This window comes from Lynx canadensis, chromosome C2 (assembly GCF_007474595.2).
Source record: "Lynx canadensis isolate LIC74 chromosome C2, mLynCan4.pri.v2, whole genome shotgun sequence".
Classification (NCBI taxonomy): Eukaryota; Metazoa; Chordata; class Mammalia; order Carnivora; family Felidae; genus Lynx; species Lynx canadensis.
In genome coordinates this window covers 100380751-100395890 of record NC_044311.2, presented here as the reverse complement: position 1 = coordinate 100395890, position 15140 = coordinate 100380751, and the positions used below count along the sequence as shown (strand labels likewise).

At 46.8% G+C, this 15140-nt stretch overlaps 1 protein-coding gene across 2 annotated transcripts in view; it reads left to right on the top strand.

Annotated features, from left to right (window-relative positions):
- The first annotated feature begins 206 nt into the window (after positions 1-206).
- The window catches only part of CC2H3orf52 (chromosome C2 C3orf52 homolog), a 33283-nt gene continuing 18349 nt past the window's right edge, over positions 207-15140 (top strand). The window contains exons 1-2 of one of the 2 annotated variants that reach the window (XM_030329826.2): positions 207-422; positions 6797-6926. In XM_030329826.2, the coding sequence (XP_030185686.1) occupies positions 285-422; positions 6797-6926 (268 nt within the window). In that variant the 5' untranslated portion in view covers positions 207-284. The remainder of the gene's footprint in view (positions 423-6796; positions 6927-15140) is intronic. The other variant, XM_030329827.1, reaches the window with a different exon arrangement.

The window sequence follows — 15140 nt, the reverse complement described above, 5'->3', positions numbered from 1 at the left end:
CTGCGCGAACAGGGAAAGGCAGAGCCGGCAGCGCCCTGAACAAACCAGAAAAACAGCCCTCTTCTGCTCTGCTCTCGAGCCCACGTAGGCGCGGCGGCTCTACCCCGGCGGGGGCCAGGGGCGCCTCCCCTTCGCCAGTGCCGCCCCGCCCCGCCCACCGCCCGAGGTCTGCCCCGCCGCGCCCGCGGGGGCGGAGTGTGAGCTCGCCCGGAGGCCGCTCTGGACTCTGCACCCCTACGTGTGTGCGCCCTACTTCCCGCGTGTCAGCCGTCCTCTGCCTGCCCATGGAAGGGGCCGGATCCCCATCGACGGGGGAAGAGCTGGAGCTCTCGGTGCTCGGGGGGCAGCCCGACGAGCAGAAGCCTCTCAACGGAACCGTCCAGGTCATCCCTCTCTCGGTCGAGGAGCCCCGCGCAGCCCAGGTAAGGCCTGCTGGGTTCCCGGGGCGGTGTCGGAGCGCGCTCTGAGCCCGGCTGTGGGCCCGGACCCCGGCTGGCACCCTCCCAGTTGCGCGTTTCCAGCCACCTCTCCCCGCATCGCGGATGCGGAGCGCTGGTGGTGCGCGCTGGGATCTTCTGAATGGAGCGGATTCCGGAGTGCGCTCTAGCCGGAGCCGGCCGGAGTCCCTGCGACCCCTCTGGGCCCTCCGACCGCCATGGAACTTGAGGAATCCTACCCCGGAGGTGTGTGGCTCCTCTCTTCAGAAAGAGAATCCCCAAGGATAGAGGTGGTTTAAAAAGGTTCGGTAACTTTAAATTCAGTGTGTGTGTGTGTGTGTGTGTGTGTGTGTGTGTGTTGTGTTTTCCAAGTAAGGAGAACTCGAGTGATAGATGGAGTCTTCTCCCTTTCTTTCATCGGCATCTCCTGGCCTTACCTTTACTGCCTTGCCACTTCCACCCACCCTCCACCCTCCCCCTCTGCGCATCATCCCCCAGCCGGCTCACATCCCTCAGACACACACTTTTTCTTTTCCCAGACTTTGATTTCTCCTGAAGACAGGGGACAGGGGAGTGAACTTGCCCTGCTCAGTTGATGGGAAGTGATTTCAAAGTTCTTGTCCCGAAGAACTAGACTAATGGCTCATTTGCTTGGGCCTCCTTTCAATCTCTAAAGGACCTCTTTTCTGCTCCAGCCCTAGCAGTGACAGGAACATGATTCATTCTCATCAAATACTCGTAAAATAGCAGAGGCTTTGAATTCACAGCCATCTGCCGTCTGATGAACCCTAAGACTGGCTTGAAGTTTACAGAGCTCTTGGAACTCCCCATGTATATGGCTCCAACTTGATCTTTTTTAGATCTCACTTCTCCACTCCCATGCCTCGCCTTTGACTACTCTCAGCTGTTGATTTCAGGGATAAGCAAGGAAATCAAACGGTGAAAGCATTGCTTTTGCATGGGTTCCTGGAAACACTGTCCACTCTGCTTTTAGAAGGACCTATTGATACCCCGGAGAGTGATTTGGGGGATTTTATGAATGAGAGATGAACACCACAGAAGAATGAGGGTGAAAGAAAGATGGTCTGATATCTGTGCAAGTGGCTGCCACCATGGGCTTCTGCCTCAGACCTCCATGGCAGGGTCTAGGAGTGGATTTGGGAATACTTGCCACATGTTAGATAGTTCCAGGACTCCCCAGTGACTCCAGGGACTGAATCCAGAGATAGGAGTTTTGGTGACAACTTCACCACTAAAAGGTGTGCCCTGAGGCAAGGTGCAAAGGTCTGTGTTCCCAAGGGTCAAATGGTAATGTAATGTGGTTAACTGGGCTTCTCTGGGAGGCCTGGGAATGCCTTGCTGAAAACAGATGAGTAGAAGCCACACTCACGTAGGGCATCCGTATTCTATAATTGTTTATTTAGTACTTACCCAGGAGAGATTGCTCTTTCATGTTCTAATTACTTCCTCATCAGCCGGGTATACACGGAGAGCCTAGACTTCCTTGTGAATTAGCTTTGTAGGTCACCAAATAGTAAGAGCTATGGTGGTTGACAGAATGGTGTGGAGGTGAAGGGTTACCTGAGCACTCGGAGGGCATTCAAATATTTGAACAGGAAACATCAAAAAATGAGAAAATCCTCCTGTAATGTGTTAATCATTCTCTTTGGTTCTGTAGAATAAGTTAAAGTGTATTTTATTTTATTAAAAGTTTATTTATTTTGAGAGAGAGAGTGAGAGAGAGCACATGGGGGAGGGGTGGAGAGAGAGAGGGAGAGAGAGAGAGAGGGAGAAAGAGAATCCCAAGCAGGCTCCATGCAGTCAGCACAGAGCCGACGCGGGGCTCGAACTCATGAACCATGAAAGCGTGACCTGAGCTGAAGTCGGACGCTCAACCGACTGAGCCACCCAGGCGCCCCTGAAGTGTATTTTAAATTGAAAAGTCAACTACTGTACAATCCTGTAAAGTGCTTGGGTGTGCCAGGCATCTGAGAATTTTGTGTGTAGGGTCTCCTTCAACTGTATGCTAAGATTTCCAATTTTGAAATGCAGCTTAAGCCCATGTATTTTTATTTGTTATTCTATTTTATTATTTTTTAAGCCCACGTATTTTTAGTAACCATATGCTTTGTACGTATCATGTGCCACATACTTCCCATACATAAATGCTTCTAATTACCCCCAACAAACTTAAGAGGAAGGTGTCAGTGTTCTGATTTGACAGATGAAGAAACTGGAAGACTGAGGCTCAGAGAAGTTACCACAATACTCAGGTTCACTCAGTGGTGGCTCTGAGATTTGAACTCAGGCTTTTTAGGTCTCAAACAACGCTGTTTTTATGGGTTTATTTTATTGATAATTAGGGAGAGAAAATATATATGTAATTTATACTCACTTATGTATAATTGCCTAAATTATATGTTCCTAATTTCGGTAAGTTTGGGCACTTAAGTGAAATATGAGTATTTGCGTAGCATATCTGGAATGAGGAGGGAGTTGCAGGTGGATGGGTGAAGAGGAGGGGACAGTTTTGGGACAGTTGGGAAGAAGACACCCCGTGTCTAGGGTATCTTCCTATTGGAAGGTCTGATCTGGGAGGGGATACAGAGGCAGTGGAAAGAACTTCTTTCCCCTTCTTGGAGCTTGAGGGGAAGGAATGTAAGCTGCTGAGTTTACTTTGCCTGTTGTCACTGTAAACATGGTAATATAGTTGGGTCAGAAATGAAAATGAAGTTATGGGTAATAGATGGAGATTGGTTTTCTTTTATGGCTCATCACATGGGCTCTGACCTCGGTTCCCAAATAGAAGTCCCGGAGACATTTTAAGGGACATCATCATTAATAATGCAATAAGTTGGTAGTTTTGAAGTAGGCAAGACTTCTGTGGACCGGCTAGCTAAAAATCAGCCCCATTGCTATGCATTGTTCAGAATTTAGGACAAGAATCAGCTAGATTTTTTATGTGTGGACAAGTGAATTAAATCCCACAATGAGATTACAAAGCACAGATTTTCCTACGCGCTAAGAAAAAATTTTCAGATATGTACATTATCTGCTCCTAATTGCGCCAAAGAGAAGAGAGAGGGCATGGGGGAGGGGCAGAGATAGTCTTGCCATTGTGGCAGGGCCTTATGTCATGTGTTTGGATGTGACTATCTGGGGGAATATTTAGAGGGAAGCTACAAAAATTCTTGAGCCATAAAATGCAGATCATAGAATGTAAGATGCAGTTTGCAAAAGTCTCTGGAAAGCACCCTGCAGAAAAACCTGCCTGTGGCTTCTCCTCCTGGCCTAGAATTTGGGCGTGAGAGAATGAAGATGCCAGTGAAGGAGGCAGTATGTCTTTGTGACCTGGTTTTTAGGGGAGTCTCAGCGCAGGGAGCACTCACCTGCTGTATCAGAGTCTCTTCACCCTCAGGGCACCGTGGAATCTTGGGGGTGGGAGCGGGGGTGAGGGGGAACTTCTAAAGGATACACAAGTCTTGGTTGATGCTAATGTGCAGAGAGCTGAGAAGCACTGTCATTTATTTTTGGGTTGGGAGTAGCTGACCGACTACTTTATAATGGCTTAGAGTCTGTGAAGGTTAATTTTGCAAAGGATGGTATCTCTCCCCGAGGGCTGACGGCAGGACAGTGAACTGGCTGTGTGTTGACAGCTTTGGGCTGGACACGAAGAGGCATTTTGTACCGGTGAGGGCTGTGTAATTCTGAGCTGACTTCCCCTCTGAAGTCAGAGTAGTGGGCCCTTCATACCACCAGGGTCCTAGTTTATTATCTGTAAGGGAAAACATCAGTGAAGGCAACAAGAGGCCAGAGAGATGCATTGACCCTCATTCTGTGGTTCATTTGAGACTTCAGCCCATTTCATTTTGTACTAAACTTAGGGTCCTGGCTGCTTCTTGTAGAAGGACTGAAAATGGCAGGGCATATGGGTGGCTCAGTTGGCTAAGCATCTGACTCTTGGTTTCGGCTCAGGTCACGATCTCTCATTTCATGGGTTCGATCCCCATGGCAGGCTTCGTGCTTGCAGTGCAGGGCCTGCTTGGTATTCTCTCTTCCCCTCTCTCTTCCCCTCCCCCACTGTCTCTCTGTCTTTCTCTCAAAATAAATAAACTTAGAAGAAAAAAAAAAAGGACTGAAAATGGCATGGGGTCATTCATTTTGTTCTCAGGGGCTCTGTAAGTAGGAAGATATAGTCCTGTTCCCTGAGAAGTTAAAGATTCCTTATACTGAGACTTCTTTTCCCCCATGCCTTATTGAGCCCTTGGCTTTGGTGGCTTTGGAGCAGTTTTCAATTTTTGGCTGGCACTGTCCTTGAACTCCAGAAGCATACTTACCTCAAGAGCGTTTTCTTCTGTCCAGACGTTCCCTTTATTGGTCCTTCATACCCGACCAGAGGAGCCGATGTAAAGTGCACTCAGGGACTCCACAATGTGAGCTCTACTCCAGAATTTGTCCAAGTACCTTCTTACATGTAGAACCCTCTACAACGAAGGCACACACATGTGTTACGTGCCTACTGCCCGACTGAGGCACAAGTGTGAGATGTAAGAACAAGGAAGTTCAAGAACCACCCCTCCTTCTATCTAGTTTCAGTTTACCTTGGAAGATAAACTGGTATCTTGAACATGAAACCAGACAAAGCAGGGGCAGATGAGCTGCGTGGACAGCTCACGTTCTGGGGGGCTCTCTCCTTGGGCGACGTGGCAGGGAGGCCTCCACAAAAGGAGAGATCTGACTTGGCTCCTGAAGAGTGACGAGGCTTCAGGACAGAAGTCTCAACCCTGATAGAGCAACTGATTCAGTCTGGGAGGCTCAAAATTACAGACGGGGGCCTGCCCTCACCTCGTGGCAATCTGGTCCCCTGTGTCCAGGTACGGCCTCGGGGTGTGTAGTTTAAATTCCTGATGTGCAGCCGGCCAGGCTTGGGAACCTGTCACTGAGAAAGTCTGAACTGTAGTCCTAAAGTGAACGATTTCCTTTTCTGCTGGCCACCAGCACCGTCATGATGGGAGAGACAGTAAACAAGGTGCCTGTTCAGGAGCGAGACTCCAGAAATGCCTGCTGCTGCTTTGTGAGACGAGAACACTGAGCAACGATTGCTGTCATTTGTTGAATTGCTAATCTTTGTTTAGCAGGGGCTTCGTGCGCGCGATCTGTCGTGCACGCGATCTCTCGTGCACGCGATCTGTCGTGCACGCGATCTCTCGTGCACGCGATCTGTCGTGCACGCGATCTCTCGTGCACGCGATCTCTCGTGCACGCGATCTCTCGTGCACGCGATCTCTGGTTTCTACCACAGCCCTGTGCGCTACACTTGTTATTTTTACAGTTGAGGATGTCGGGGCTGGTGAGCTTCAGTAGCTTGCTGAATGAGGGCGTCGCTCTGCTTTTAAGTGTGGGAGGGGAATCCCGATGCAGAAACACACCTTTTCCCCATCGCAGTCCTTGGTCTCTGTGTGGGAATTACCCAATGGCTCAGTGGGAAGCAGAAGAGTCCTGGGACCTTGTAGGGGCAGGTGGTGGCCCTGAGTGGAAGCACCGTGGCAGCCAGGCCCACTCGTAACCTGGAGCTCTGCACGATGGCACGGGGGGGGGGGGGGCGTGGACAAAAGGTGCCAGCTTTGTAGGGACACACTGCGGACATCAGCCCTGGCTGCTCTCTGTACCTGCCTCTGGGAGATGGGCCAGTGGCCCCCCTGCGGGGCTGTTAGCATGCAATGAATTGGTGTTGGTGATCAATAAGCCATGGCTGTGACTGCCTCACTGCCGCTTATTTCCTGCTGTGTCTCACGTCCTTCCTTTCATTTCCCTTCGCAGGCCCTAATTACACGTTACAGGTCACAGCAGTAGCCTCTTAGCTTTTGCACACACCATTTTGCTCTGAATCTTAAGTCTACTCTTATGCTCCAAAACCTTCCACAGGTCCCCAGCTCACACCAAATTAAGTCCAAACTGCTCTGACCGCATTCAGAGCCCTCTCAGATTGCCTCCAGCCTTTCACTCTCACTAATCTTAGCTGTTATTACTTGCCACATTCCTGTTAGCTGAGGCTCTTGGCCGGGTCCGTCACCAACCCACACGAAGGATGCTTGCTCTCTCCTGGCTTTGGAATGCCTTTCTCTGTCCGTCCTTCCGAATCCTGCCTAACCTCCCCACCTCAGGGCCCCCTGGGTGTTTTCTCCCTCACTTCTGTGTGAGGTTCCATTCTGCTTCTTTGTAAACGGGACTTCGTGGAGGGGAGCCCTCTGGAGGGCAGCATCCCACTGCCTTCATTTCTGTATCACTGGCCCTTGGTAAGCATTCAGAAATGCTTGTTGAGACCAGTGACTGCCTCACAGTGTCCCTCTGCTTTCCAGGCTAACAAGGAGAACCCTTGGAGCTCCTGTAATAAGAAATTGATTGGAAAGTGCAAACTGTGGATGGTCATTGCCTCTGTTTTCCTAGGTCTCATTGTAGTGATCATCATAAGCTTATGTCTTATTGGAGGTAAGAGGACTTACGTAGGACTAAGTTGATGCATTTTAAGAACTTATGTAATGTTTATGACTTACACTTGTTTCTGATATGAAAGATGTGCTGATTGCTGTTTCTTTATAATATGAATTTAAAACTGGTTTGGGATTTGGTATGAGTGGCAGCTATACATGGTTCTTTGTTTGCTTTATTTCATTTTTTTTTTTTTTTGTGGTTTGTTTTATAAGCTCTGAAAGAAGGGTGGAGACCAACATTTTACTTTAAACTCTGCCCACCGGATCTTGAAAATTTCTCAAGTGTTAATTTAAACACTAACTTAATTTCATTGTGTCTCTGCACCTGCTGTTTGAATATTTTTCCTTATCATTTGTTTGGTAAAATAATTATTGTACTTCATCTGATATACCTGGGACATTATTATAGTGATAAATAAAGAATAGCCCATTTGAAAGCAGCTTTAAAACTTCAACAGAACCATGAATGTATAAAATGTAATTAATTTATTTTGGAAATAACTGTTTATTATATTTGTATTATATGTGTTTATAAAACAAAACTTACATGGTGCTAACTATATCCTTTACATATATTATTTTAGTTATTATTTATTATGAAAATGAAAATAATCCATATTCAGTTACCCATGAAGCCCATCTATATTATTAATATTTCATTATACTTTCTTCTATCCTTTTCTTGCATTTTTAAAATAATTTGAGATAAAGATTTTTTTAATCATCTTGTGGCCTACCTTTAGGATTTTTAATGCCATGTTGAGACCATTTTGCCAATTCATTAGAAATTATTTGTGAGGGGTGCCTGGGTGGCTCAGTCAGTTGAGCATCCGACTTCAGCTTGGGTCATGATCTCATGGTTGGTGAGTTTCAGCCCCGCATCAGACTCTCTGCTGTCAGCACAGGGCTCACTTTGGATCTTCTGCCCCTCTCTCTGTCTACTCCTCCCCCACTCGTGCACTATCTCTCTCTCAAAAATCAGTAAACATTAAAAAGAAAAGAAATTATTTATGAACACTTTTTTAAAATGACTGTGTGTGATGTAGTCTTCCACACCATTTTAAAGTGTTTTTAAATAGTTGCTAATTTTTTATGATTATTGATATTAAGGTTTTCATGATGCATAAATATAGGACCCTCCAGTGGACAATCATTTCAGTTTTAAAATAGGAAAGAAGAAAATTGTTTTTATTTGTAAGTGGGGATGATTGCAGGGGCAGGGAGTTGGGATACTTCTTCTGGAGTTGGGATACTCTTGTATCCTGCAACTTTGCCGAATTCATGAATCAGTTCTAGCAGTTTTTTGGTGGAATCTTTTAGGTTTTCCACATAGAGTATCATGTCATCTGCTAAGGGTGAAAGTTTGACCTCCTCCTTGCTGATTTGGATGCCTTTTATTTCTTTGTGTTGCCTGATTGCTGAGGCTAAGACTTCCAATACTATGTTGAATAACAGTGGCGAGAGTGGACATCCCTGTCTTGTTCCTGACCTTAGGGGGAAAGCTCTCAGTTTTTCCCCATTGAGGATGATACTAGTGTTGGGTCATTCATATACGGCTTTTATGATGTCGAGGTATGCTCCTTCTATCCCTACTTTCTTGAGGGTTTTTATCCAGAAAGGATGCTGTATTTTGTCAAATGCTTTCTCTGCATCTGTTGAGAGGATCATATGGTTCTTGTCCTTTCTTTTATTGATGTGATGAATCATGTTAATTGTTTTGTAGATATTGAACCAGCCCTGCATCCCAGGTATAAATCCCATTTGGTCGTGGTGAATAATTTTTTTAATGTATTATTGGATCCTGTTGGCTAATATCTTGTTGAGGATTTTTGCATCCATGTTCATTGGGAAAATTGGTCTATAGTTCTCCTTTTTAGTGGGGTCTCTGTCTGGTTTTGGAATCAAGGTAATGCTGGCCTCATAGAAAGAATGTGGAAGTTTTCCTTCCATTTCTATTTTTTGGAACAGTTTCAAGAGGTGTTGGTAGAATTCCCCTGGAAAGCCATCTGGTCCTGGACTCTTGTTTTTGGGGAGATTTTTGGAGTTGGGATACTCTTGAGGGTCATCTGGTCTCCACAAGGATTTGGGTTGAGTTGGGTTCTTCTTAGTAAACCCAGTCTTGGGTGAGAGCAAGATTGAGGATCCCCTGAGTCTCTGCAGAAGGCGTCCTGGGATTTTCTTCAGGAACTCCACTTGCCCTTCACCTCATGTTCCTCTTCCCGACCTCCTCCTCTCCTGTCTCAAGGGTGTAAAGTCCCTGAAGGAATAGGAAAGCTGAAAGATATATGCCAACCTCCAGCATGTTTCTCAGGCAGGCACCATGTTTGCTTAGTTACTTATGGCACAGTTGAGGTGGGATGGGTGATCCTTGGAGGCCATGGGCTGGTTTTGAGGTAGGTGCTACACCCCTTCCATCATGCTGAGGACAGCAGTTTTGGGGTGGGCCTTCATATGCCCTCTTCCCATTAACTCCCACACGTGGATGTTGAACTGAGGTTGAGCCATGCAGCCTTGTCCCATCACAATTAGGTGGTGCTACCCTGAATGTTGGCTGATTTGTCTCTTGGCATCTGGGGCCTCTAGCAAAGGATGATGCTTCAGGTCCAGTTGGTTTAATATTCAGGATTCTAAAGCACAAGACCCAAGAGCTGTCTTCCATTCTCAAAAATCATCCAACCTCTTCAACTCACAATCAGCGATCTGCAGAGGCAGGGATTGCATTTCCCTCCACAGTTTCTCAGGGGACACGTGAGTTCATAGGATAATATTCAGGGAGGAGCTCTATACTACGTGTAGTGCAAGCTTCATTCTCAGTGTGGTTGTAAAATCGTATTTAAAAATGTTAATGCTGTAGAGAGATTTGCAGACTTTCACATTTTTTAAATCAGAGCCCTACTTTTACTTTACTTGGCACCTCAGCCCTCAGGGGTTTGGGCCTTTGGGGAGAGTCATGATAGGTGGCGGTGGGAGTTTGCGATAGGGAAAAGGGGCAGGGACAGGACTCCCTCCATGACGGCCCCGGCCTCACCCAGAGCGAGCTCTGTAGGTACTTCTGGGATGACAGTATTAAGAATTGGTCATTGCCTAATTGCCAAGCCCCAGCAAGGGAATCAAATTCATAGAACTTCTGGGCTCTGTGTGGAAAATACTGCCGCCTGGAAAAGCACAGTGTTAGGAGAGTCAAGGGCTGCACATATGGCTGTCTGGTTTCATTAAGAAGTGAGGTTCCTCAGGGGCCCCTGGGTGGCTCAGTTGAATGAGCGTCAGACTCTTGGTTTCAGCTCCGGTCACAATCTCGTGGTTCATGATCTCATGGTTCTGGAGATCGAGCCCCGTGTGGGGCTCTGTTGCTGACAGCACTGAGCCTGCTTGGGGATTCTCTCTCCCTCTCTCTCTGCCCCTTCCCCTGCTCTCTCTCTGTCTCTCTCAAAATAAATAAATACACATTAAAAGCTTTTTTGGAAAAAAAAAAAAGCGAGGTTCCTCCTGAGCTGCTTTTGCCATTTTTTTGCCTCCTTCTTCCCTTTCTCCTGCTCCTCAGTGTCCTGTCTCAGGGCTCCGTAGTACACAGACTGAGGCTCAGAGGCAGAGGTGTTAATGACTGTGGAGCCGGAGTGGACACAGAAGTGGACACGAAGCAGGTCCCATGATGGAAGGGGTAACTACCTGAAGAGGGCACAGTGGGGTACCCACGGAGAGGTGTCCACTGTGGAGGTGTACCTTGTCACTAACGTTGTTAAGAATGACCATCAACTATGGTCTGTTTTGTTATTGTTAATTTTCTGCAGGTTGTGTACCCTTTACTGCCTGCCCCTCGGGTGGGCTGTCCAGCCACTTTGCCTTTGCCCTGCCATTGAAGTGGTGGCAAATTCAGGGTCATGGCTCTGCTTATAGCACTGAGCCGGGGCTGCCCACAAACTGTGCAGGAGAGGCTGGCACTCTGCCAGGCTTATGGTAAACAGTGAAATCTTTTTAAGTGGCCGCGTTTGGGAGCAGAGCCCAGGGAATTGTGTTGCGTCTGGAGGCTTGGTTTTGTCTTAGCTCTTGAGGGAAGAGATAATGATGGATTCTTTTCTTCTCTCTAAAGAATTGTAAGTTCCTTGATATAAATGGTAAAGGGTCGGGGGAGGATCCCCCCTCCCCCCCCCCCCCCAGCTCAAAGTCATCTTCTTTCTGGATAATTTGGAGGATCATTTAAGCACCCTCCAGGGTTCTCTTTGATTTGCCCCAGCCAGGGAGGGGAGAGACCTGAGGAACACCCTACAAATGACACTCTGGGTTGGGCAAAGTATTTTAAATGTTACAAAAGCCAAACTGTGACAGGTAGGTGGACACTTGGAAATATACTTTAAAGGTGATCAGATTTAACACTGTGGGGACCCTTATGTGATATCCTCTTCTTGAGATATCCTGAGTCACGGATTTCTGCCTGACTTCTTTGTTCTCTTTACATACAGGCTTTTCCGTGAGTAGGAATGCTGTGGTTCCAAGATACTAGCTCAACCCGACCTGAACAAATTATGCATTTTCTCCAAGCTTCGATGTCTTCATTTTAAAATGAAAACATTTGGGGCGCCTGGGTGGCTCAGTCGGTTAAGTGTCTGACTTTGGCTCATGACCTCACAGTTCTTGAGTTCAAGCCCTGCGTCAGGCTCTGTGAGACGGCTCAGAGCCTGGAGCCTGCTTCAGATTCTGTGTCTCCTCCCTCTCTGTCCCCTCTCCTGCTGGCTCTCTCTCTCTCTCTCTCTCTCAAAAATAAATAAACTTTAAAAAAAATTTTTTTAATGAAAACATTAGTATTTAACTCATAAGGTTGGTTTGAGAATTACATGAGAATTACATCTACCGAGGCATAGCCGAGTGTCTGTACATGATGCTTAGTATATAGTAGCCATTCTTCCTGTTGTCCAGGCTTGATGTCTTGAAACTGTCTTTGATCCCTTCTTCTCTCCTATATCTAGGTAATTGTCAAAGATGTAAGCAGAGACTTCAGCAGAAGTGGCGTGTGTTGAATGTTTTGTTGAATGAATTGCTTTGCCTTTGAGTCGGGTATAAGAGCCACATTTTACGCTGTCGCAATGTGTCGGCAGACAAGTTGCACAGGGCAGTGCTCCCCGGTCCAGGCTGACTCATGGGAAAATCCTAGACAGACAGCATTGGCAAGTTATAAACCAGCGAGGCCTTTGGGGGCAGGAACTTAGTAGCAAATCTGTAGGCCCAGTTCCTTGAAGTTTCTTTGTGTTTTCACCTCTTTCTCTTTCCCTCAAATCTCATATGTTTCTCCACCTTCCCAACACCGACCGCTTCACTTATGCTCTCCATGGGATCCTCTCCAGCTTCTCCTAACCCATGGATCTTTAGATAGCTCCATTTCTGGCTAAGCATCTTCAGGGTTTTCTCAACCTGAGCCTCTTCAAATGTGTTGGCATTGTCTGTCTTTCAAAATTTTCTTCCCTCAGAATCTTGCTGCTTCATTTTAGGCTTTTTTTTTTCTCTTTCTCTTTTTTCACTGGCAGACTTCTAGAAATAGGGGACTGCATTTGGATCTTGCCTCCTGATTGCTCCTAACCCATTGGTTCCAGGTCGTTCTTCCCAAGGTTACCCGTAATTGCTTGATCATGAAGCCCAGTGGCCTTTCCCTCATCTCTGCCCTATTTGTAGCCTATTTGAGTGCGTTGTGCTCTTGTGGGTCTACAGAACCCCTGGGCCTCGTGTCTCCTGCTGTTTCTGCCTTTGGCCTCCACATGTGGTACTTGAGGCTTGTCTTCAACCTTCTTACTTTTCACACTCTGCATCCTTCCCCTTGAGGAACTCATTTACTCCCAAGGCGGCAGCCACCCCTCTTGGAGCTGACTCCTAGATCTGCATCCACACTCTTTTCCTGAATTTGAGTCATACTCTTGGCTGGAAAGATCTCCGCCTGATTGTCTCCATCATTACACGAAACTACTATTCGTTTGTGTTCCCTTCCCCCGTTAGCGCCCTCTATGGTTTCATGAGACCCTGTTTATTCCAGCTCTGCTACCATCCATTTGTGCAACTTCAGGCAAATTCTTCAACCTCCTTAGCCTCAGTTTCCACATTTGTAAGATCTAAATGATTTCTGAATCTGAGTCTATAAGTGGATCCTGATACTACTGCTTACTAGCTCAACCTGACCTGAACAAATTATGGATTTTCTCTAAGCTTCAATGTCTTCCTTTAAAAAATTTTTTTAATACTTACTCATTTTTGAGAGACAGAGCGTGAGCGGGGGAGGGGCAGAGAGAGAGGGAGACACAGAATCCGAGGCAGGCTCCAGGCTCTGAGCTGTCAGCACAGAGCCCGACGCGGGGCTTGAACTCACGGGCTGTGAGATCAAGACCTGAGCCGAAGGCAGATGCTCAACCGACTGAGCCACCCGGGCGCCCCCAGTGTCTTCATTTTAAAATGAAAACATTAGGGGCGCCCGGGTGGCTCAGTCAGTTAAGTGTCCACCTCTTGATTTCAACCCAGGTCATGATCTCGCGGTTCGTGGGATTGAACCTCACATCAGGCTCTGGGGTTGACAGGGCGGAGTCTGCTTGGGATTCTCTCTGCACCTTCCCCATTCGCATGCATGCTTTGTCTCTCTCTCTCAAAATAAATAAAAAGTTTAAACAAATAAATAAAATGAAAACATTAATATTTAACTCATAGGGTCGATTTGAGAATTACATGAGAATTAAAGCTGCAAGTGTGCAGCTGAGTGTAGGTAATGGTTAGCACAGTAGCTATTCTTTCTGTTGTCCGGGCTTGACATCTTGGAACTGTTTTTTGATCTCTTCATCTCTCCTGTGTCCAGGGAGTAGTCAAATCTTTTTTTTTTTTTTTTAATTTTTTTTTAACGTTTTATTTATTTTTGAGACAGGGAGAGACAGAACACGAACAGGGGAGGGTCAGAGAGAGGGAGACACAGAATCCGAAGCAGGCTCCAGGCTCCGAGCTGTCAGCACAGAGCCCGACGCGGGGCTCGAACTCACGGACCATGAGATCATGACCCGAGCCGAAGTCGGCCGCTTAACCGACTGAGCCACCCAGGCGCCCCAAAGGGAGTAGTCAAATCTTACCCAGTCTCATCCGGTCATTCCTTGGCAGTGCCTTGATAATGCACTGGCAAGTGCCTTTATCAGTGACTGTCCACTTCCTGCAGGCTGCTGCGGTGGGTCCTTTGTATGTGTTGATTCCCATCTTTCCCATTTCCCACAATGGAGCGGTTGATATTTCTGCTGAGAAAACAGCTTCAGAGATTTACGTGACTGACTCGGGTCTCATGAGTAATAAATATTGGCCAACACCAAGATTCAAACTAAGTGTGGCTACCATTAAAGCCGGTTCCGTCTCCTCCATCTCAGGCTTTCTCCTTCCCTCCCTCCTTCCTTCCGAGTTCCACTGCCTGCAGTCAAAATCAGTCTCTCCCAATCTTGTGTTTAGTGGCCTGTCTGTCTCAGCCCTCCCAGTTCCCTTTCTTCCCATCCATCGTCAGATTTTCCTCCACTTCTTCCTGGGAGACGTTTAACAACCTCCATCATCTCCTGAAGACATCTGGCGTTTAGGGCCTCCCTCTGAAGCCTCATTTCTTATATTCCAGACAAAGAGCTGTTTTGTGTGTCTCCAGCATTCTTTGTATGTTTTGTGACTTTTTTTGAAGTTTATTTATTTATTTTGAGAGAGACAGAGACAGTGTGAGTAGGGGAGGGGCAGAGAGAGAGGGAGAGAGAGAGAGAGAGAGAGAGAGAGAAAATCCCAAGCAGGCTCCGCACCGTCGAGTGCACAGCCTGATGGTTCTCGAACTCACGAAACCGACCTGAGCTGAAACTGAGAGTTGGACGCTTAACGGACGGAGCCACCCAGGTGTCCTTATTTTGTGATTTTTTTTTTTAAACACTTTTTCTCTGTCCACATGAAGTCTCATTAGTGGCATAAAAACTCTCCTGACTGGATAAGTCCATTGTTAGTATTGTTATTTTAACAGACACAACTATTTTAGCCAGGTGTTGATACAGATTCATTATTTGGATCATATAAGTGTATGTCATTGGAGCTCCGATTAGAGACCTCTTTTGAATTTTTTTTTTTTTTTCAACGTTTATTTATTTCTGGGACAGAGAGAGACAGAGCTTGAACGGGGGAGGGGCAGAGAGAGAGGGAGACACAGAATCGGAAACAGGCTCCAGGCTCTGAGCCATCAGCC